The following is a 24,088-nucleotide window of genomic DNA, read 5'->3' as shown; positions in this document are numbered from 1 at the left end:
CAGCAGAACAGCAACAATCGCATTGGTCAATGCGGGTCATGTGAATTGCGCATCACCCTGGAGGATAGTCCCTCAATGCCGCGGTGCACTGTGGACTACCGCACGCACACACACACAAAGATCCCCCGTGTAGCCTTAACGGACTCGGAGCAAGTGCTGTTGGCGAGTAGCACCTGTGAAGGCTGGCACGGCACACGAGGGGGTTGGGAGGCTAACACCATTCCCGGCCGCCTTTGTCTCCCCAGTGGCGATGTTTACACACCACACCAGGTCCTCGTTTAAGGCCGAGTTGACTTAGGGGAGGAGGCCCAGGCGAGTTTCAGGTAATCGTAACCGGTGTCGACCGGGAATCGAACTCGGATCGCCGCCTTCGTAGTGAATCGCACGAACCGCTGCGCCCACCGCACGCGCACGCACACGCACTCACGCACGCACTCACTCACGCACTCACGCACGCACACACACTCAGGCACACACACGCACATACTCTCGCACACGCGCACTCACACATGCGCTCGCACGCACTCTCGCACACACACACACACACGCGCATGCACTCTCGCACGCACGCACTCGCACACGCACACACTCACGCGCACACTCACGCGCACACTCACGCACGCACGCACTCGCACGCACTCGCACGCACACACGCGCACGCACACACGCACACACACACACACACACGCGCACACACGCAGTCTCTTTATCCTCAAATGCACTTTGCGTTGCCGTGTGGTCGGCTGGGCTGTGCACACTTGGCCCCGTGGAACACGAAGCGTACAAACACGTGCCTGGAGATTGTGCCCCCGTGTTGTTTCCAGGATGTGGCTCTTTGAAGGAGTGGCCGGGTCCTTTGACCCGCCGCTCGTGTGTAGAGGGCCTCTCGTGGCCGAGGCAGCCACTCGTCGTTTCGGCCGCCGCCGCTTTCCCTCGACCCAAGGCCGGTGCGTGTTGGGGGAAGAAAACAAAAAAATTACAAACAAAATTATCCAAAAAAATAATTACAAAAAGTGATAAATTTGTAGCGGTCCTAGGGTTACGCGGCCAGCCTGGGAGGACGCGGCGCTTGGGCCCCTGGGTGATCGGCGGGACATCCGCCATGGTGGCTAGGAGATGTTGACTACCTCGCCTGGTATGCAGGAGGTCGTGGGTTCGATCCCGACCCTGGCACCAGCTGCTGTATATTTGGAGTTTTCGTGTGTCTCTCTCACCCTCTCCCCGTGGTCGCGTGGATTTTTCTCGGGGTCCTCCGGATTTTCCCCTCCACATTTCAGAATCGACGTCACGTGTTTAGAGTCTTTGGCCCCTGCTAAAAATTTGCACTTGACGAGAAGCTGCGTTGTGTTGAGCTCTCGTTGGTGATAACCAGGTCGCTCATGAAAAAGAGCTACTGCATAGCTCAGTTTTGGGCTTACCTGGTAAAAGATAAAAAAATCTTTAATAGTTTATGTCCATTTTATGAGCGCACATAGTGGTGGGGGGGTGGGGGGAGTTAAAATTTGGGACGCCCACGGGGGGACCCACTTTGAGCGTTCGTTCGCTCGGCTGCGACGGAGCGATCGCTGTTTGTGCTCGGTGCTAATGCCGTACCTTTATTATTATTATTATTGTAGTCCGAGTCAACCCTCAACCAGGATGTGAACTCGCAACTTTTTAAATTGCAAGCCGCTCTCTCCCACCACTGAGCCATCTGGCCCGGTGATGCTTTGTCCTTGAGTGGTGCATTATTACCATCATCATCTCCACCGCCGCTGCCACCAGGACCTCTCAGTGTCCCGAGAAGCCCTAAAGATGTCCCACGATAGCAGCTGCCTCAAAACAGAGGGGGGCGATTCTGGGTGTACGTATGTACGTACGTAAGTTGAACTTCTTTCGCACCGTGAATCGGAGGGTGAGCCAGGACCGGTGTAAAACAAACCCTAGCCCCTGTCTCTTGACGAAACCGGGCCAAATAAGGTAGTTTACCCGGCACTTAGCCACAAGTGATGCCTAATGGCTCTGCTGGTTTGTGGTGGTGCATGTGGTGGTGTGTACGGTGACTATGCGGGTTTGTGGTGGTGCGTGCGGTGGCAGCCGCTGCCAGGCAGTAAACTTAGCCTTAGGCCTTGACGTGCTCTGACCACGGCGTGGTCGCGTCCCCAGGTAACGCCCCGTTGTCCGGTTGGCAGCGAAGAGAGAGCCAGACGTGAGTTACGGTATGGCCCATTCACGACGTGGATTCTTCAGCGACGTGCGGCGGCTTCCAGGAGCGTTTGGGCCACTGTTCTTCATTATTAAGGCCCTGCCGGCCCCCGGCTGCCCCTTGGTGGCATTTAGTGTAGCCCCTGACGTGTGTCCCCCCCCCCCCCCCGACAATATGCAAAATACGAAAACACCCCCCCCCCAATCATCATCATCGTGCTGCTGTCAACACCCCCGCCAATGGTTTAAAACGTGTGGCGGCACCCTCGCACTGATGTCCTTTCGGCGAAAGTGGCCCCCCTCTGAAAATGAGTGAAGGACACCGGTTTTGACGTTACCGTAAGATCGTACGGCACTCGGACAGAATGTCAATCTGTACTATTTACCCCCCCCCACTCCCCGCCCTGGTTTAGACACGGCTACTGAAGTACTTACAGCTGCATCACAGTGGATCGCGTCGGATCTCGAAAGCTAAGCAGGGTGCAAGCCCGGAGATGATGCTTGCGTGGAGCTCCATCTAGAGTGGCGCCATGGTGGCTGGGGGGGGGGTGTTAACTACCTCGCCTGGTATACAGGAGGTCGTGGGTTCGATCCCTGGACCCTGACGCCACGGTGGCTATGAGATGTTAACTACCTCGCCTTGTATACAGGAGGTCGTGGGTTTGATCCCTGGACCCTGACGCCACGGTGGCTATGAGATGTTAACTTCCTCGCCTGGTATACAGGAGGTCGTGGGTTCGATCCCTGGACCCTGATGCTACGGTGGCTAGGAGATGTTAAATACCTCACCTGGTATACAGGAGGTCGTGGGTTCAATCCCTGGACCCTGACGCTACGGTGGCTATGAGATGTTAACTACCTCGCCTGGTATACAGGAGGTCGTGGGTTCGATCCCTGGACCCTGACGCCACGGTGGCTATAAGATGTTAACTACCTCGCCTGGTATACAGGAGGTCGTGGGTTCGACGTTTGCTGTACATTTGGAGTTTGCATGTGTCTCTCTCCGTGGTCGCGTGGATTTTTCTCCGGGTCCTCCGTTTTTTTTTTTCCCCCCTCCACATTTAGAATCGACGTCACGCGTTCAAAGTATTCGGCTGCAATAAATGTCCACGTTGACGCTAAGCCCACTTCGTTGGGCTGTCATTTGCGATTTCCAGGTCGCCTCCGATAACAGAGGCTGCTTAGCTCCGTTGGGGCCCTTACCTGGTAATTAGTTTTAAAATTTCGTTTAGGGACCCTTCCACCTTCAGTGGAAGTGTTGAGTGAGCAGTCGCCTACCCCCTTTTATTTGACTGCTTTTGGAACGAGACTTGCCGACCAACCCGTTCGTGAACTCTATAAAAGTGAGCAGCCGTCCCGTGAGAAGCCTCACGTGGGATTTAACTAAAAGCTAAACTATTTTTTTTGACCAGGTAAGGGCCCACACTGTACGATACAGTAAAACCCCTCTTAATGACCACCCCTGTTAATGACTAATCGCTTAACGACGTGCCTCCATAGAGCCCAATGTGTAGTTTATAGTGGTGTAGTGTATAGTGGTGTAGTGTGGTGGATAGTGGTGTAGTGTATAGTAGTGTAAGGTATAGTCGTGTAGTGTATAGTAATATGTGTTTATAATGTTAGTATCTTCCCATTGTTTAACTATGATAAAGTATGTTTTTTTTGGGTGAAAAAGGGTAAACTTTTCGATGCTATCGGAACGAATCAAGCCCTTTGAATGTGTATTTGCCAAACTCGTTTAACGACCAGATCGCCTAACGACCGGTACTGTGGAACCAATCGCCGTCGTTAAGAGGCGGGGTTCTACTGCATAGCTGGAATCCTAAACTACAAATCCTAAACACTCCCGAAGCCTCGTGAATTTCCCCAAAGGTGCAATCCGGCGCTTCGTCTACCAGGTGGCGCCACCGCTCCCATCTTCATCTGGCATTGTCGTGACCAATTTGTGGGGTCCCTCCCCATCGCAACAATGGTTTTTGTGGGTTGGATCGCGTGAATGTTGTGTGTCGCTAAGCACGCCACCGTCACCCGACGCGGCCGATTTCGCGAGGGCTTGTCACGTAAACCAAAACGTGGCTGCTTTAACGACGCGCATTTAAATGTACGGAATCTAACCAGTGAAACCTCTTGTGGCTAATATTGGTCGCGAAAGTCTACGTGTTTAAACTGGTATTGGGGTCTTCTGTGGATTTTTTTTTTAGGCTTAGGCGAGAGGTCAAATATCATATAATCACCATTATCATTGACGCACGCACACACACACACACGTGCGCGTGGACTTCGTCAAAATGGGCCTCTTCTCCACTCTGTTGAATGTTCACCAAAGTTAGTGCCCGCCACGACTGACCGCTGAACAAATAAATTGCACCGTGCGGGGATTTCAACTCGGGTTTGAAGTGTAAATGGGGGGGCTTCATCAGGAACGCTTGTGGTGCGATCGAAACGTCGTAGTTTTTATTTTTTTGTTTTTTTTCTTTGAACCTATCTACGTGACTTTACCGAAAGACTCAGAATATCACTTCAACAATATTAAGTTCTAGGGATTTAAATTGGGGTCACAAGATATCTGGATTTCCCCCCCCCCCCTACCCTACCCCCCGGCTGAATTGGCTAAATGGGACCAGTTGCACCGTGCGGGGATTTCAACTCGGGTACGAAGCGTGAATGCACGGGGGGGGGGGAGGGCTATGTCCGTCTGTGTCGGCTTTTGTAGCTCTCGCAGACGGTCGGCTCAAACTCGGATGAACATTGAAAATAATAATAATAATAATAATACAAATTCCATCGTAATACGCGAACCATTTAAATATCGCTCGATATACACACCTTGCCAGAGTTATATCAATGTTGCGTTCTTAGCGGAGATTTAGCCAACAGGAAACCCAACCACCGTGGATCGACAGCTTCCCCCCAAAACTCGGTGGCAGACGCCAAGCGGCGTCCGCCGTGAAACCTCCTTGCTCGGTGTTGCGGTGTTGGCAGTGGTGCCCAAACGCATAGCTGTGGCTGTGGCCCTTCCTCATAGCTGTGGCTCTTCCTCATAGCTGTGGCCCTTCCTCATAGCTATAGCTGTGGCCCTTCCTCATACAGTGAGGGGAAAAAAGTATTTGATCCCCTGCTGATTTTGTACGTTTGCCCACTGACAAAGAAATGATCAGTCTATAATTTTAATGGTAGGTTTATTTGAACAGTGAGAGACAGAATAACTACAAAAAAATCCGGAAAAACGCATGTCAAAAATGTTATAAATTGATTTGCATTTTAATGTGGGAAATAAGTATTTGACCCCTCTGCAAAACATGACTTAGTACTTGGTGGCAAACCCCTTGTTGGCAATCACAGAAATCAGACGTTTCTTGTAGTTGGCCACCAGGTTTGCACACATCTCAGGAGGGATTTTGTCCCACTCCTCTTTGCAGATCTTCTCCAAGTCATTAAGGTTTCGAGGCTGACGTTTGGCAACTCGAACCTTCAGCTCCCTCCACAGATTTTCTATGGGATTAAGGTCTGGAGACTGGCTAGGCCACTCCAGGACCTTCATGTGCTTCTTCGTGAGCCACTCCTTTGTTGCCTTGGCCGTGTGTTTTGGGTCATTGTCATGCTGGAATACCCATCCATGACCCATTTTCAATGCCCTGGCTGAGGGAAGGAGGTTCTCGCCCAAGATTTGACGCTACATGGCCCCGTCCATTGTCCCTTTGATGCTGTGAAGTTGTCCTGTCCCCTTAGCAGAAAAACACCCCCAAAGCGTAATGTTTCCACCTCTATGTTTGACGGTGGGGATGGTGTTCTTGGGGTCATAGGCAGCATTCCTCCTCCAAACACGGCGAGTTGAGTTGATGCCAAAGAGCTCCGTTTTGGTTTCATCTGACCACAACACTTTCACCCAGTTGTCCTCTGAATCATTCAGATGTTTATTGGCAAACTTCAGACGGGCATGTATATGTGCTTTCTTGAGCAGGGGGACCTTGCGGGCGCTGCAGGATTTCAGTCCTTCACGGCGTAGTGTGTTACCAATTGTTTTCCTGGTGACTGGTCCCAGCTGCCTTGAGATCATTGACAAGATCTTCCCGTGTAGTTCTGGGCTGATTCCTCACCGTTCTCATGATCATTGTAACTCCACGAGGTGAGATCTTTCATGGAGCCCCAGGCCGAGGGAGATTGACAGTTCTTTTGTGTTTCTTCCATTTGCGAATAATCGCACCAACTGTTGTCACCTTCTCACCAAGCTGCTTGGCAATGGTCTTGTAGCCCATTCCAGCCTTGTGTAAGTCTACAATCTTGTCCCTGACATCCTTGGAGAGCTCTTTGGTCTTGGCCATGGTGGAGAGTTTGGAATCTGATTGATTGATTGCTTCTGTGGACAGGTGTCTTTTATACAGGTAACAAGCTGAGATTAGGAGCACTCCCTTTAAGAGTGTGCTCCTAATCTCAGTTCGTTACCTGTATAAAAGACACCTGGGAGCCAGAAATCTTTCTGATTGAGAGGGGGTCAAATGCTTATTTCCCTCATTAAAATGCAAATCAATTTATAACATTTTTAACATGCGTTTTTCTGGATTTTGTTGTTGTTATTCTGTCTCTCACTGTTCAAATAAACCTACAATTAAAATTAGACTGATCATTTCTTTGTCAGTGGGCAAACGTACAAAATCAGCAGGGGATCAAATACTTTTTCCCCTCACTAGCTGTGGCCCTTTCTCATGGCTATAGCTGTGGCCCTTCCTCATGGCGATGGCCCTCATCGTTGTTGCCGATCTCCGAAGTTCGCGAGCCGACCCAGTGGCTCCGCTGCCCGCCCTGCTGTGCGGAGGTTTTTATGCGGGACCCCGCATGCCAGCTGTCTGATAAACGATACCTGGCATCGATGCCCTTATTCCCCCCCCCCCCATCCCCACTCCACCCGATGCATTGGGTGTCTCGCCAAGAACGGACCGCGTAGGATTCACAGAGGCTCGTGTCTCTCACGGGGGTTTTTTTTTGCGGCAGCTATTTATTAATTTACTATGTTATACAACGCTGTTTTTTTATTTTACAAGGTAAGGTCCACTTGAGCTACGTAGCTCTTTTTTTGGAAGCGAGCCAGCTACCGCAAATTGTGGCTCAACGAAGTGGCTCTCCATCGCGTGGAAATTTATAGCAGTAGCGAAATATTAAATCTGGGGGGGGGGGGGGGGGAAATCTGGAGACAAATTCCAGATACGAAGACGTTGTGTGCATCAGCCTGTTGATGATGTCCTGATGCCATTGATGGTTTCTGCCAGCCGTGTCCTCCAGGAGGAGGAATGTCAAAGCCAAAGGCGGTTGTGCTATGATGATGCTCGGCTCTCCAATCAGGAAGTGTTTATATTGTGGGGGTCCGCGTTGTTCCACGCTGTTCACGCGGCGGCACCGGCGGCACCGGCGGCACATGTGTGGCTGCGGCCCTCTCACTACTGATGATGATGTCTCGTCGGCAAAAGTGCCCCCGCTCCCCCACCCCCCGAAGAACACCGGCGTAAGGCGTCAGAAGATTCCCCGCGAGATATTTTATATGGTCGCGGGTGTGCCGCTTGGCCATTGTGCGATGCGGAGGTGGGGGTGGGGATCGACGCCAATGTGTGCCCACTCTTTGATCTCTCCGTCTGGCCGCGCGTGGGCAATGCCACAAAATGAGCAAACTCGCTACTCTCTCCGTCTGGCCGTGCTTGGGCCCTCCGCTGAAAGGACCGCCGCTAATTGTGGGGGGGCCAACGTAGGGGTTTTACTTTTGTAAAAAATAAAAAAACAGCGATGAGACTGGAGCCCTGTGACACGTCTGCGGGGGGGGGGGGGTCGGTGTGCTGGGAGGAATGAGAGAAGTCGAAAAGTCGTGCCCGTCTTGGCGAAGACAAAGAAGTCCCGCGTTTCTTCTGCCGGTAAAAATCCGCGCATTGTCTCCGCCGCTCGTGCGTTTCAGGTGGAACGCAGGGAGAAAGATTTTTCTTGGGAAGCATCTCCCCCCCCCCCCGTCTCCTCACGCCTGTGCGCCCATGTTCTTGTACGTACGCGTGTTGAACTTCTTTCACGTCTCACGTAGCACACTCGTGGTAATCGGAGGTGCGGGGGGAGGACAACAAACGATGCGTCTCTGTTTGAGTCTCTGGATCTCTGAGTCTATGAGTCTCTGTGCGAGTCTATGTTTGTTGGACTTCTTTCGCGCCGTACGTAGCACAGCCGTGCTGAACGGGAGGTGCGCAGGAAAGACACGCGGCCACGGGGATAACACGCAAACTCCGCATATGCAGCAGGCGTCAGGGTCGGGATCCAACCCACGACCTCCTGCATACCAGGAGAGGCGGTTAACATCTAGCCACCGTGGCAGTTGAAACAAATGGGCGGTCACCTTTGCGTATTCTTATCTTTGGTACTCCAGAGTTTTTATTGAGGGGCTGGCAAGGTAGAGATAGGTGTGGGTGTTGTGCAGGAATCTTGAAGGCTCCCGGCTTGGAGAGAAGCTGCTGACTCGTGAAGTCAAAACGTGGCCCCAATGCTCCACCCGGCACGAACACCGCGGCCAGTCACCGGTGGCACGCTACCACCCGGCACGAACACCGCGGCCAGTCACCGGTGGCATGCTACCACCCGGCACGAACACCGCGGCCAGTCACCGGTGGCACGCTACCACCCAGCACGAACACCGCGGCCAGTCACCGGTGGCACGCTACCACCCGGCACGAACACCGCGGCCAGTCACCGGTGGCACGCTACCACCCGGCACGAACACCGCGGCCAGTCACCGGTGGCACGCTACCACCCGGCACGAACACCGCGGCCAGTCACCGGTGGCACGCTACCACCCGGCACGAACACCGCGGCCAGTCACCGGTGGCACGCTACCACCCGGCACGAACACCGCGGACAGTCACCGGTGGCACGCTACCACCCAGCACGAACACCGCGGCCAGTCACCGGTGGCACGCTACCACCCGGCACGAACACCGCGGCCAGTCACCGGTGGCACGCTACCACCCAGCACGAACACCGCGGCCAGTCACCGGTGGCACGCTACCACCCGGCACGAACACCGCGGCCAGTCACCGGTGGCACGCTACCACCCGGCACTTTAACTTGATCACTCGGCGCTGGCACCATAGCAGCCCTGCAGTTGAGCCACGCTGGCCACACGTTCTGTAAGAGGTGGGAGTACCCACGCTGTGCCCCACCACACCAACCGATCTACTGCTCAACTAACCGGTGTTGCGGGCACGTACGTTGAAATTCTTCCGCACCGTACTTAGCCAGCCGCGTTAATCGGACGTGCGGATTCGCACGGTTGGCTCCTGCTGGGTGGACAAAGGTGTGGGGGGAGACGGTTAAAGTGCGGGGACGAGAGCGACGGTTGGCGAGTCGCAGATTTTTTGCACAGGCGACGTTAAAACGCCGTCGGCGGAGCGACGGGCGCGCACGCAGGGGACGCCAAATTCACGCGCGGCGGCGGCGGCGACCGCCGGCGGGGGGTGGGGGTGACGCCGCGGCCGTGTTCTGCGCAAAGTTTCCGATGAGCGGCGCAGTGGCGAACGTGCGGCAAGTCGACGGGAGTGGTTCGCCGGTTTACGTGGCCATCAACAGCCGGGGAAATCGTTTTTTTGAGTTCGGTCTGCGAGCTGAATGTGCCGACGGTAGCCGCCAGCAGTTCCCCGTGGCCTCGGCTTCTCCGGGGTAATTTTGCATTCGTGATTTGCCAATCGTCCGATTTTTGGTTCGTGGAGTTGAAGGTGTACCCAGGTGGCCGCGGATGATTGGTTGAGACGGGAGACACGATGCGTGCCCTCCCATTCCGTGTGTTAGGGGGAGAGGTAGGGGAGTGCGTGGAGGGGAGGAGAGTGAGATGAGAGGTTTGAGAGCGTGGAGGGAAGTAGTAGGGTGAGGTTGAGAGGTGTTTGACCGAGTAGGTCATCGTAGATCATCGTAATGGTCGTGCTGCTGTGTGGCTCTGCCGACGGCGCGCCTTCGGGTCGTGCCTGCGCGTCGCTCGGCACGACGTCCGACGGTTCGCTTGGGAGCCTCTTCCGGGAGCAGCATTTGGTTCCCGAGACGTTGAATGTTGTTGCCGCCTGACGGCACACGTCAGCAACCCGAAAGCGGATTCCTCCTCGGGAGAGTTGGGACAATGAGATCGCGGGTTGGGTCATTTTTTTTCCCGTTCGCCTCTGCTCCTGCATCACAACGACATTCCAGTTGTGTTTAGCGGGCTCTCGTCGTGGGACCGATGCGTCTACATAATATTATACTGAGCCTCTTGTACGTGTGTGTGTATATATGGTTAAACGTTAACCGATGATAGTGACGCGATCTGACCCAAAAGAAACGAACTCGTGCAGCCTAAAGTGCACTTACCATTTGAGGATTCTCATAGGCAGCAGTGCACCGAACGCTACGACGCGGAACCAGTCCCCCAACAAGTTGACGTCGTGGAACTGCAGCCAAAGTCCCCTCCTGAATGGCCTCTCCATGCACGCCGTGGCATGGCTCTCGCGTGCGCTTCTAAAGAGAGTTCGTCGCGCGTCAATCAAACTCAAAGCCGGAATTTTTGTCACTTGGAAGCGAAAATCCAGTTCTGGTGTCATACCTGTCAACCCATACGGTTCACTCCTTATTCTTGTACAGGGAAATTGAGTTGTAAGGTCCATATGGTTTACAGCCGTTTCAATATGGGCCCAAAAATAAAGAATTAGTAAGTAACAATGATTTGTGTCTATTTGTGCTTCTCCCTTGTGATGGGACTTTGTAGGTTCAACGTTGAGATGTATAAGGACACGGGGTGACCAATATGATAAGGTAGGGCACTGATAAGGGATGTGATGGGATTTTGTTGTTGTTGTTGCTGCTGCTGATGTGTGGTCACTGGTGATGGGGCTGACCCCCATTGGCTCAACTCGCACAGATTTTGTTAATGATGGGCGGGCCACGGGGAGTTGAACCCGAGCTGCTACTGGTGCTGGTTTGGTGACCTCTGACCTCTTGAGTTTTTATTCATTTTCCCCACTGCTTCTCCGAGAGTCGTACTTTCTGACACGGCGGAGAGCTCGATTTTGTTTAATTCTCGTGAGCGAAAATGGGTTGGGGAAAGTGGACATGGGGATGGCTCGGAGGCCGACTCCACGCACCTGGAGTCGCGCACGTACGTTGAACTTCTTTTTCACCGTACAGTACATGGAGTCCGTACAATGAGCACAGCACCACAGTGTGTACTGCACGCATGCTGAACTTCTTTCGTACTGTACAGTACAGATTGTACAGTGCGTACCGTACGCGCGTTGAACGACTTGGCGTCGGCGAAGCGGTCGTGAGATTTCCCCAGGAGCGGCTCGGACATCGCTCGGAGCCGCCCAACGTCCTTGAAGCCGTGGACGGGAGTCGAACCCGGACCCGACGACGCGGGGCGACGACCGTCGTTCCGCGCCGTCGGGGGAAGGCGGTGCACGTTGCTCCGGGGGGTCCGCGAGGAGGGGGGCCCCCCCCCCCCCCACCTACCTCGCAGCTGAGCCAAGAGCCGTTGAGGCGCTACGGGGTGGGGGGGCGGGCGGGGGGGTGGTCGGCAGGGTGGGGAGGCACTGCCACTCTGCGCCACAGTGGATTGTTTTAAGGTCTGACTGGCGCTCTAGCGAGACTTAATTACATCATTGCCTAAGTGTGCCCCCCCCCCTCCTGTCCACCCCCCGCAAACCAACCCCCCTCCCCCCCCCCCCCCCCCAAATTTAATCCGCTGCCTTCGTCGCCAGCAACGGGAGTTTTTTTTCTTCCAAGCAAGTTGCCCCCTCCCCCCCGCCGCCGCCCCTACCAAGCCAAGACAAAGATCCCCCGTGCAGCCTTTACCAGACTGTTGGAGCAAGGGCTGTTGGGCGGCAGCACCTCATGAAGGCCGGCGCTGCGGCGCACGAGGCGGTGGGCGGCCAGAGCCGCGCCCCCGGCCGCCTTCGTCTCCCGAGTTGCGACGTTCGCGCGTCGCACCGGGTGCTCGATTTGAGGCCGAGTCGACCTAGGGGGGGCGGGGGGGGGGAGTCCCGGGGCCGTTGGTGGTTCGTGAGCGGGCCTCCGCCGTGTCCCCAACACGATCACCGCCGCTCCCCACCGGCAATAGCCACGCGTGGTGAAGTACGGTCGAACACCACCCCCCCCCCCCCCCCGCGTGGCCCGGTACGACTTGGATCGACCCGAGGGATGTGTAAATGATTTAATGTTGGATTCGGACGTAGGGAGAGGGGGGGGGGCGACGTCAGCCTCTTCCGGCCGAAAGAGAACACAAAAAAAGTGGTGATAGCGGCTCAATTCCATCGAGTGGTTTCGCGACTCCTCCGGGCGTTGAAGGAGCGCGGAGACTACGCTGGGTTTACACCACACGGCTCACAGTTTGGGGTTGCATGGCCAAAGTCGCATGCTGCGGCTTTGTGGTTTTCGCTTTCCACGTGGTGCGCATCGAGCGTTTGACGTTGTGATGCGTTCACGGTTCCACCACCGGTGTTTTTGAGGAGGGGGAGGGAGGAGGAGGAGGAGGCGGGGAGCAGGAGACGTGAAAGCCTGGACGTGGTGCGATGTTTGGGACACACAATGAGCTGTACATTCCGGACGTCCGTGATGCCCCCCCCCCCCCCCACTCTTCCATGACACAGGTTTTTGTTTGTGGGTTTGATGGCGTATTTACGTGATCTAACCCTAAAAAAACAAGCCGTCATGGATGGTATAAAAACAAACCTGTATCGTGGATGATATTGGTGGTGAAAGCCCGAAGCGTGAAACTTCCTCCCACTCTGCCCGTCGTCACCAAGGCGGCATCGCCGCTATACTTAACGTGCGTCTGGCAACGCCGCGATCCCCCAAACTCCAAACCGAAGGCACCCGCACCAAGACGACTCCAGACTCCCGACTCCGTCTCCGGATTTCCATCGCACCCACGGCGACGCCGTTGGAGGAGTGTGCAGAGTTAACCCCCCCCCCCCCCGCCGGCCTCCGCCGGCCCCCCGCCGTGGCTGTGTTGACTCTTCCCATGGGAGTCTGGGTTCACGCGCGGTGGTGCCTCTAAATCAAGCCACGCTTGTTCCTGGAGTGGCTGTTGTTAATGGGTCGGGGGAGTGGCGGTGGGAGGGGGGCGGCAGTGGGGGGGGGGGGGGGGGGTAGGCACTTGGCGCTCCGTGTCGTTGTTACGGCTGTCACTTGTAATGAAAATTTACGGGCAAAGGTGTTGGGGATTGGTGGGTGGGGGAGGACAGGGAGGGACAATTCCATGGAACACGGTGGGGCAATGCCCCTCTTGTAAACACACACCTTTGGAAATAAAATGTGAGCATATTACAGATTTACTGTGTACATATGTTGTTGCTTTAATTTCAAAAACCTCAACCGAATTTTTATCTTAATTTTGACATGACGTAGGCTTCACCCGACCAAAGTTCGTGGTTTCAATAATCCGTTTTATTTTTGCGTGGGGCACAGTGAAGGTGGGCAACCGGGGCATCTCACTCCATCCAAAATCCGATGGAATAAGATGATAATGAAAATTCATAAAGTGCCCTTAAGCGATCGTTCTTGGGAGCGCGAGATGCCCGGTTGCCCACCTCTCTCCCCACCCCGTCCCCCACCCGATAGATCCTCCCTAAAAATACCGATTCTCAGCTCGTGATGTCTAGCAAGATTTTTTTTTAAAGTAATAAATGGGTGTCACCAATCTAATGTGTGTCTATAGCCCAGGTCCGGTTCAGCTTTCAATGAGTACCTGGGTCGGCATATAAATATCAGCACTGGGGAGATAAAGGCGGCCGGGCGTGGTGCTGGCCACCCACTCCCTCGTGTGCTGTGCCAGCCTTCATAGGCGCTCGCTAACAGCACTTGCCCCTACAGTCTGTTAAGGCTACACGGGGGATCTTTTGTCTTTGTCCTGTTTGCAGGAGCGGTCGTGCATTAGTCGGCGCGCTGGGCTACAAACACAGCTACAAACACAGCTACAAACACAGCTACAAACACAGCTACAAACACAGCTACAAACACAGCTACAAACACAGCTACAAACACAGCTACAAACACAGCTACCTGGGGTTCGATTCCCGCTCGCGGCTGCCAACACCAGTGACGATTATCTGAACCGGTCCTGGGCCTCCCCTAGGTCGACTCGGCCTCAAACGAGTACCCGGTGTGGTGCGTAAACGTCGTAACCGGGGAGACACCGGCGGCTGGGCGTGGCGCTGGCCACCTCTACCCCCTTCTGCGCATCGTGGCGGCCTTCACAGGTGGCAGTCTCCAACTACAACAACAACAACAGTGCTTGCTACACTGTGGACCTTTGTCTTTGTTGCGTGCGTGCAGGAGAGCCGGGGGCCTCGATGAATGTCTCGGTGGGTGGCGATGAGTGAGCAGCAGCACCACCTCGATGGACCCTCGCTCCTGAACGGAGACGTCCCCATGATACCCCTCATTCAACCCGCCGGAGATGGCTCGCAGCAGGTACGATTGTGCGCATCCAGTGGCGTGTGTAATAATATGTGTGTGTGTGTGTGTAATAATGTGTGTGTGTGTAGTCTGATGGTGATGATTTCGTATGGCCAATGTGGAGCAACTTGGGGAGAGGTTCCGTGAAGCAGTTTTTAGCCAATCGATTCGTTTGTCCGAGGTGGAGAATTGCAGGTACACTTTACCCGCCTGTACAGCCACACCAATCCTACCCTAACCCACCCACACTGACCCACCCTGACCCACCCAATGCCAACCACACCCTAACCCACCCTACCACATCCTAATCCAGCCTACCACACCCTAACCCACACCCTAACCCCCACCCTTCCACACCCACACCCTAACCCCCACCCTACCACACCCACACCCTAACCTCCACCCTACCACACCCTAACCCACCCTACCACACCCTAACCCACCCTACTACACCCTAACCCACCCTACCACACCCACACCCTAACCCACCCTACCACATCCACACTCTACCACACCCTACCACACGCTAACCCCCACCCACCCTACCACACCCTAACCCACGCCCACACCCTAACCCACCCCCTAACCCACCCCCTAACCCACCTCTACGTGTATATTGAGTGGCAGTGCGAGGTTCTTTTTGCCGCGTGGTTTTGGCGTTTGTGGCCGTGGTGGTGCACGGCGACCGGGACGGGGGAGGAGCCTCCCCACGCCCTTCAGAATTGTGCAAGTTTTTTTGTTTTTGATTACGATAATTTTGTGTCCCTGCACCGAGTCTCGTTCCGCTGACGACCCCCCCTCCCCGTCACGTGAGCAATGCCCTGCTCGTGGCCCAAGCCCCGTTGTGCCATCTTGTGACTCGGCACAGCTTGGCACGACATGAAACAACGAGGCAGTGTTGTTGTGGGCGGCGTGGCCACACTATCTCTCTTTTTTGCTGTACACGCGGACAAATAAAAGAGTTCGGCTTGGGGAGATACATGTCAAAGTCTTTGGGGGGAGGGGGGGGGGGTTTGTGGATCATGAGTTTGGATCTTGATAAGCTATTTGTTTTTTTATTTAAGTTAACAAAACATTTGTCCCTTTGTCGACATTTATCTGAGTCGTGTGACCACGTGGCTAAAGGGTGAAGAGAGTTGACCCTTAACGCGGGTCACCAAATCGACGTTGTCACCTGGGTCACCACATGAACCGCCGGTGGGTCGCTGAGAACCGCACTTTGATGAACCAGGGGGTGGGTCGCTGTGAACCACACTTTGATGAACCAGCGGTGGGTTGCTGTGAACCACACTTTGATGAACCGCCGGTGGGTCGCTGTGAACCGCACTTTGATGAACCAGGGGGTGGGTCGCTGTGAACCACACTTTGATGAACCAGCGGTGGGTTGCTGTTAACCGCACTTTGATGAGCCAGCGGTGGGTCGCTGTGAACCACACTTTGATGAACCAGCGGTGGGTCGCTGTGAACTGCACTTTGATGAGCCAGCGGTGGGTCGCTGTGAACCACACTTTGATGAACCAGGGGTGGGTCGCTGTGAATCGCACTTTGATGAACCAGGCGTGGGTCGCTGTGAACCGCACTTTGGTGAGCCAGCGGTGGGTCACTGTGAACCGCACTTTGATGAACGAGGGGTGGGTCGCTGTGGACCGCACTTTGATGAACCAGGGGCGGGTCGCTGTGAACCGCACTTTGATGAGCCAGCGGTGGGTCGCTGTGAACCGCACTTTGATGAACCAGGCGTGGGTCACTGTGAACCACACTTTGATGAACCAGGCGTGGGTCACTGTGAACCGCACTTTGATGAGCCAGCGGTGGGTCGCTGTGAACCGCACTTTGATGAACCAGGGGCGGGTCGCTGTGAACCGCACTTTGATGAGCCAGCGGTGGGTCACTGTGAACCGCACTTTGATGAGCCAGCGGTGGGTCGCTGTGAACCGCACTTTGATGAACCAGCGGTGGGTCGCTGTGAACCGCACTTTGATGAATGAGGGGTGGGTCGCTGTGAACCGCACTTTGATGAGCCAGCGGTTGGTCGCTGTGAACCGCACTTTGATGAACCAGGCGTGGGTCGCTGTTAACCGCACTTTGATGAACCAGGGGTGGGTCGCTGTTAACCGCACACGCGCGTGGAGGCGTCTGCCCACCGTTGGCGACGATGGAGGAGCCGGAGGCTGAAAATTCCGCGTGTGCGAACCGCGCTGGCTCCCTTTGTGTCGTGCGAGTTTGGATGCGGGGGTGGTGGGGGGGTGGTGGGGGGGGTGTGCCGATGCATCTGCACCATTAAAATGTGTGACGTGATGCGTCAGGACAAACGAGTAATGAGTTTGTAAACAGTTTCGGTTTTTGTTGTGTTGCGCTTCCTTGCCTCCACTGAACCGAGCCTCATCGTTTAGATTGAGAGCTCTTTTGCCGATAACATCTGCGGCAGCATTTGTTTAAGAAGCCTGCTACTGCCGATTTTAGGCCCAGAGCTTGTGATTCGTGATTTTTTTTCCATTGGATTAGATCGCGTAGATGTAGCGTCCGTTTAACCATAACCTTTTTACCATCTGACAGAGCCAATCAGCTCAAATTGTGTGTGTGTGTGTGTATGGTGAACTTCTTTCGCTCACTGTACGTAGCCAACCGTGCTAATCGGAGGTGCGGGGGAAGGACGACAAATCACGCACACAAATCAGTTGTAAAGAAATGAGTTTTCAATGTTGATTGAAAAAGTGCATCGTCGCTCCAGTGGCTTCCGAACATCGTAAGGAGGAGCGTTCCAGACGGCCGCAGAAGCTCATCTGTGAAAGCGCCGCGACGCGGTGACCATCGTCTTTGTTCGACAGTCAGCCAAATGCCTCTGCTGCGAGGATTACCGCAGAGTTCGCATGACTATGGTTCAAGTTGTCACTTGCGGGGGTGGGCGGGGGGGGGGGCAAATTTTCCAATTGATCTGTTATTGTTTTCAGCAAAACCGGAGGTGTTAATGTTACATAACCGAGCAAAATAGTTGACGATTGCTTGATTAAATGCCCCCCCCCACGCGACTGAAAATGCCCCCCCCACGCGACTGAAAATGCTGAGTGTTTCCTGGAGGGAGTGTCCTTGTGCTGTTGTGCTAATTGAGTTGTCTTTTTTTTTCGAAACGTCTCCGACTCTCTTCTCTAGCATTGTCGATGGGGAAAAAAAATCAGTTGAGGGTTGGGAGATGGGGGGGATAGTTTTTTTTTTTTAAAAACAAGGCCTCGGGTTACGCAGTGCACTTTTGTTAAGGATTCGGTTTGTGAAGGAGGGAGGGGGAGGGAGAAGGGGTAGCTCATTCATCGGACAGGTTATACCAGCTCGTTGTAGAAATAACCATTCGCTTGTTGTCTGTAACATAGCCGAAGTTATGTTTACATTTAATGGCAAGGGCTTATAGGCCACCTTAAATCCTTGGGATTTCAGAGTTCATTGTTAATGCACGAGGTTCACGGATCCAGACTCCAGTATGTGTACAGTCATACATTTTATGATTATTATTAATGTTGTTTATTTTTACAAGACGAGAGAGCCGGCTGAGATTTACGGATCCTCACGATGGGGGTTCTCGGTCAAAATGAGAGAGCCATTTGCAGGAAGTTATTTACCTCCTGCGATGTCCTTTAGTTAATCAAGTGAGAAGCCGCTCACATTCATTATCTCCCGTCAGCTGACAGCTTTTCCTTTTTTTAGACCAAAAGTGCGAGCCGTCGGGATTCATCGTTATTTGAGAATTTTTTTTTAATCTCCATTATTTAACCGTTGCAAGAGCCGTTGAGGTTCGTAGCAGCTTTTTTTCACGATATACATGCTTTTTTTTACATTGAAATAAATGAAAAGTAACCATCTCGTTCCACGATGGTGTTTATTTAATCGGGCGAGGAGGATCCGTTCAGATTCGTTGAAGTTCATAGCTCCCGGTCGCTTCCTAACATCGGAAAGGAAGAGCGTTCCAGACGACCGCTGGGGCGCATGTGAAAGCGCCGAGCGATGCGGTCACCCCACCGTCTTTGTCCGATGGCCCGCCAAGTGGCTGCAGTGAGCCGGTGCCAAGAGCCAGTTCAGGCCTAGTTGAGTCAAGGAGTGGGGGGGGGGTCGGCCAAATGCCGTGTAGCTCCTGGGCCGTTCGAAGTGTGGATGCTCGCAAACGAAGGCGGGACGGCTCTCTTCTGAATTTTGAAGATAACTTAACTTCATGGGATCACAAAAAAATACAAACACATCTGTCGTGGCATTCGAATGGGGGGGGAGGCAACGGAGCCAGGCGCGGGAAGATACAGTCCCACCCGGTGGCACTTCCGCAGATAAAAAAAATCGAAACTCCCACGGGACAATTGACGTGAAAGAACCGGCCATGTGACCACCCCCCCCCCCGCCAACGTGAGACTCGTGTCGGGTGATTTGGTCGACGGCCCGTCACGCGGCCTAACCCCACCCCCCGCCCAGACGTCAATCTGTGACGAGCAACCGGGCCGCCAGTTCACGTGTGTCGTGCGGGCCGTGGGACGCGCGACGTTGCGGCGATGACGCCGTGCCGTCGCACTCCGAGCTCAACCTCTCGCGTTCGCGTCGCGCTGCGTCGGCGTCACGCGCTCGTCACACGGAGATTACATTTTAGCCGATGGGCCGAGTTTAAACGGACGGGAACTGTCGATGCTAGTCCGACCGTCTCTCTCCTTATCGTCCTTCCTGCAACACGTCCGACTCGTCGCACCCTGATCGCTTTTGGTTTCCGGTGAATTTGTTTGAGCATGTGCCCCGAGTGCGCCGCTGACGCTCTTCGCTTGTGCTCGTTCAGCGTGTCGTCCGACGTTTCGCTCCGCAAGCCGCGGCTCTGAACGGTGCCGTCGTTGCCGCGCGCTTGATATCCTGGCCCACGCGGCCACCCGATGTCTGTCTTAATTTTGGTCATGGAGTATATAAATATGTTTATTTGGCTGCTGCTATAAGTATCCACGTGAGGAGCTTCGTTGAGTTCCATAGCTCGGTGGAGCTTTACCTGTAGTAGTAGTAATAATAATAAATAACGCATTAAACTCGAGGGCCCCCTGCCAAATTGCCCAAACAAATATACCGAACGGCTCAACCGCACAGCGCCATGATGAATCGTCCCGTTTGTTCCGGGGTTCTTCCCGTCGCTGAAAATAAATAAAAAAAACCCGTTAACCCCTTCCCCTGCAGGGGCAGCGGGCCCTCAATCCGGATTGCGAGGGTCCCGATGCCCCCTCCCCCCTCGCCGCTAAAACCAACAAAGTTTCCCCGGCCTCCCCACGAAACGACAATTTACCCTCCCTCCACGGGTGTTTCTGCTTGACGCTTGCGAGAGCTAACCCAGAGGATGCTAGGGGCGAGACGTTAACTAACCTCGCCTGGTATACAGGAGGGTCATGGGTTAGATCCCGACCCTGACGACGCCTGCTGCTGTGTATTTGGAGTCTGCGTGTCTCTCTCTCTCTCATCATCATCACGCTCGCTCAGAGATGTTGACTACCTCGCCTGGTATACAGGAGGGTCACGGGTTAGATCCCGACCCTGACGACGCCTGCTGTGTATTTGGAGTCTGCGTGTCTCTCTCTCTCTCATCATCATCACGCTCGCTCAGAGATGTTAACTACCTCGCCTGGTATACAGGAGGGTCACGGGTTAGATCCCGACCCTGACGATGCCTGCTGTGCATTTGGAGTCTGCGTGTCTCTTTATATTCCTGTGGTCCTCCGGTTTTTCCCCTGCACATTTAGAATCAACATCACGCGGTTTAGGGTATTTGGCCCGCTGTAGATTCCCACGTGATAAGCCCACTTCGTTGAGCTATCTATCATCTGTGATGGCCAGGTCGCTTCTGAAAAAAAGAGGCTATATAACTCGGTGCGGTCTTACTTGGTAAAATAAACATTTGAACAAGCAAAACGGATGAAGCCGTCCGTACTCCAAACTAGTTTAAATTCTCTCTCTCTCTCGCTCGCCATTTGTCCTGTGCGGCCGCGGTGTAAACGGTTAATGTCCGTGAGCTGTTAGGTGACGATACTGCTGGGGAGCGGGGGGGGTGGTGGTGGTGGTGGTGGTGGTTAGCCGGTGGCCAGGTGGACACGATAAATTGTCTGACCGCCTCTGGAGAGCGTATGGAGCAGAGCGGGTGCGTGCGTGTGCGTGCGTGTGCGTGTGCTTTTCTTCCGGTTGATTCACCGCAGTGTGTCATCTCAACGCGATGACGGCAAGGGAAGAATTGTATGGCGCCACGCCACGAAAACCCCGGCGACCCGGGTTCGATTCCCGCCCGCGCCCACCGAGGCCCGACACCGGCGACGGCGATTGATCCGATCCCCAGTCCTGGGCCTCGCCTGGGTCCACTCGGCCGCAAACGGAGTACCCCGGTGCGGTGGGCAGACATCATCGCCACCGACACCGGCCGGTGGGGGCGGGGGGGGTGGGTGCCCACTGCTTTACCACCCTCGCGAGAGAGCGAGAGAGAGGGAGAGAGAGAGAGCGCGCGTGGCCTCGCTTCCTTTGCAGCTAGGCAACAGGTGGCGGCGCCCGTCGTCGCAGGCGCCGCCATAGGGCGCGCCGGTTCAATCTCCTTTCCGCACACACTGATGCCACGCGTCGCGGGCGGGCGGGCGGGCAAAAAATTGCACGCACGCAATCGCGGTCCACGCGCCCCCCCCCCACTCCCCCCTCCCCACCGTAAACCGTGCGTGGAGAGGGGATGAATCGCGTCTGTCGAAGACGACCTCCTCCTACCGTTGAATGGAAACATTTTTTGTGTTCCGCCGATGTCACGCATCCCCACCCCGCCCCCGTCACCCGGCAACCCCCGCCGCTCGCAGCATCATCAGCATCATCATCAGCATCATCATCAGCATCATCATCATCAGCATCATCATCCCGCCTTGGTTCCATGACGATCCGTGTCCAAATGCCACGTAGTGGCGCGCTCCCGCGGTGGTGCTTGCCCGGTGGTGGGGGATGGGTGGGGGGGGGAACGTTGTCTTGGTGCGACACGGCAGATGAATCGAGAGACGAAGGGGGGGAAAAAAACCGGGAGAGGGCTGGGATTTACCCTCTGCCAACAACGCGAGAGGTGTTAAGATGTCCGAATGCCAAACGGGGGTTTGCGACTCGCAAGGCGTCGAGTCTGCATGAACCACCGCGTTAAGATCTGTCTCTGCTCGCCTATTTTTCTTTCCTCCCCCCCCCCCAAATCCAGGTGCCCCTGAGCACCCGGGGCTCCTAAGCCTTTGCTCGCCCCGCTTTCCGCTCGGAGGCCGCCGCTGACGTACGCGGCCGTAAGCCGATAGCTCTGTTTGCCCGGCGCTGGAGAATTGCGTGCGTGAGTGCGGCGTGTGTGTGTGTGTGAGAAAGAGCGCTAGAGAGAGAGAGAGAGGAAAAAAAGGATTTCTGGCTGCGCTTGTCACTTCCGATCGCAGGCGACTTACGTCGGGGGGGGGGGAGGGCGGCTGTGACGCCAGAGGTGCAAGTGGACGTCGAGAGAGGAGGGGGGGGGGTATGTTGAGTGGTGGGTCAGCACACGGAGAAATACAGTGCGTACGCACGGCGGGCCTGACCACACCGACCCTGCTGAGTCTCCAGGGGGGTGGTGGTGGGGTGGGGGGAGAAAGGTCTCCGGCACCCGACGACTTTGGACCCGGTGACCTGGCGGATGTGCGGTATCCATCCTCTTGAGTCCATTTTGCAATCGGACTCGGCACTGTGGTGTTATTATTCAGGGCGCCATCATGAGATCATGAGATGTTAACTGCCTCGCCTGGTGTACAGGAGGTTGTGGGTTCGATCCCAACCCTGACGCCTGCTGCTGTATATTTGGAGATTGCGGTGTCTCTCTCTCCCCGTGGTCGCGTGGATTTTTCTCCTGGTCCTATGGTTTCCCCCCCCTCCCCCCGCCACATTTAGAAACAACAACAACAACGCGCGTTTCCAATGTTTGGCCGCTGTAAATGAACATGTGAGAAGCCACTCCGTTGAGCGTCTGAAAAAGAGCGAAACAACTGTGGGCCTTACCTGGGGAAAAAAAAAAACCCGGCTAATATTTTAGGTTCTAGTATGCTAGCGAGCTCGCAGTCTGTGTGTGTGTGTGTGTGACCAGCACAGCGCATTGGTGATGGTACGCGGCGGCGAGCGGTCAGATTCCACGGTTAACGGAGAGTGGGGGAGGGGGTTACCTAAGCAACTGCTCTGCGGTGCCTTGGTTTTGCGGGGACCTCCCCTCGCCACCCCCCCCCCGCAAATAAACCCACGGAGTCTCCAGATCAGCTGTTCACCACCTACCCTGTGGGTCTGCAGGCCGCCTGGTGGTCCCCCGATGCTACTGCTACTACCACAGGGGGGCGTCCACGGTAAAAGACGACAAAATTAATAACGACATCCTCGCCAAGGAAATGAATGTGCAATGTCAAATCACCGGGTAGTCGATGTAGGGTGTGGCGGTCCGAGAAATGTTTGGAGGTTCAAAAAGTGGATCCGCCACGGCCCGGTGTGCTGCGGCAAGGCGGGGCAAGGCGGGGCAAGCCGCGCCGGCGCTGATCACGGACACCAAAACGGCGTGCACACGCGCGGCACTTTTAACTTCGGCACTGAACAAGGGTGGCAGGACGGAGCATACAAAAGGTGCGTTTTAGAGTCTTCAACTGCTGCTTTATAACATTTTCCGTCGCGGTGACAAGCCACTTCGTTGAGCCGTATGTTTGCGCGTCGTCTCTCTCTCTCTCTCTCACTGTTCCCCGTGGTCGCGTGGATTTTTCTCCGGGTCCTCCGGTTTTTCCCCCCTCCCCTCCTCCACGTATGGAATCGACGTCACGGCGCGCTCAAAGATAATGTCCACGTGACGACGACCCGCGTCGTTGGGGGCTTGTCATCTGCGACAAAAAGAGACTTTCGTAGCGGCTCCGGGTGGGCCTTGCCTGGTTAAATAAAAAAAAAAGTTTTCTTGACGGCTAGGGGAGAGGATTTTTTTCTCTCTCTGTCGTAGAAACGTCAGCGTGGTGCCGGGCGATCTCGCGACGAACTTGAGCACCGCGCCGAGGTGGCGGATTGAAGCCTTCCCATCCTGTGTTGTGGCGGTAGAGGGATTTATTTTGACCATATTTCACCACGCCGATCGGTGTGGATTGGTGAAACGTGGGTGGGTCCGGGGGGTGGCGGCGGCGGCGGAGGCTGCGCCAGGAGCGGCTCGGCCGATGTCACTCGCCACTGATGCTGGCCGTGGCTCGCAAATCGAACCGAGACCGTTGCGCCACCATGCCTCCACTAATCTCGTGGGGTCTGCTTTAAAAAAATAAATAAACACTTGCCCCCGGCACGCCTCGAGCGTAAAAACTGCCTGGTGTGTCTGATACTTTATCTCTGTAACCGAGGTTAAAATAACTCCAGATTTATTGACGGTGTACGCACAGGCTGTAGGGGCAAGTGCTGTTTGCGAGCGCCTATGAAGGCCGGCACGGCACAG

The 24,088-nt window shown here is 55.0% G+C and overlaps 1 protein-coding gene across 3 annotated transcripts in view; it reads left to right on the top strand.

The window, feature by feature from the left end:
* Positions 1 to 24,088, top strand: part of FNDC3A (fibronectin type III domain containing 3A) — a 172,477-nt gene that overhangs the window by 14,598 nt on the left and 133,791 nt on the right. For 2 of the 3 annotated variants that reach the window (XM_032977722.2, XM_032977717.2), the window contains exon 2: positions 14,503 to 14,640. Coding sequence is in view for 1 of the 3 variants with exons in the window: in XM_032977717.2 (XP_032833608.2) it covers positions 14,524 to 14,640 (117 nt within the window). In the remaining 2 variants the exon portion in view is untranslated. Of the gene's footprint in view, positions 1 to 14,502; positions 14,641 to 22,514; positions 23,251 to 24,088 lie in introns of those variants that run through there. The other variant, XM_032977721.2, reaches the window with a different exon arrangement.

The sequence above is a fragment of the Petromyzon marinus genome, chromosome 64 (assembly GCF_048934315.1).
Source record: "Petromyzon marinus isolate PM22_M1 ecotype Great Lakes invasive population chromosome 64, UKy_Petmar_22M1.pri1.0, whole genome shotgun sequence".
Classification (NCBI taxonomy): domain Eukaryota; kingdom Metazoa; phylum Chordata; class Hyperoartia; order Petromyzontiformes; family Petromyzontidae; genus Petromyzon; species Petromyzon marinus.
This window is presented reverse-complemented; position numbering and strand designations above follow the sequence as displayed.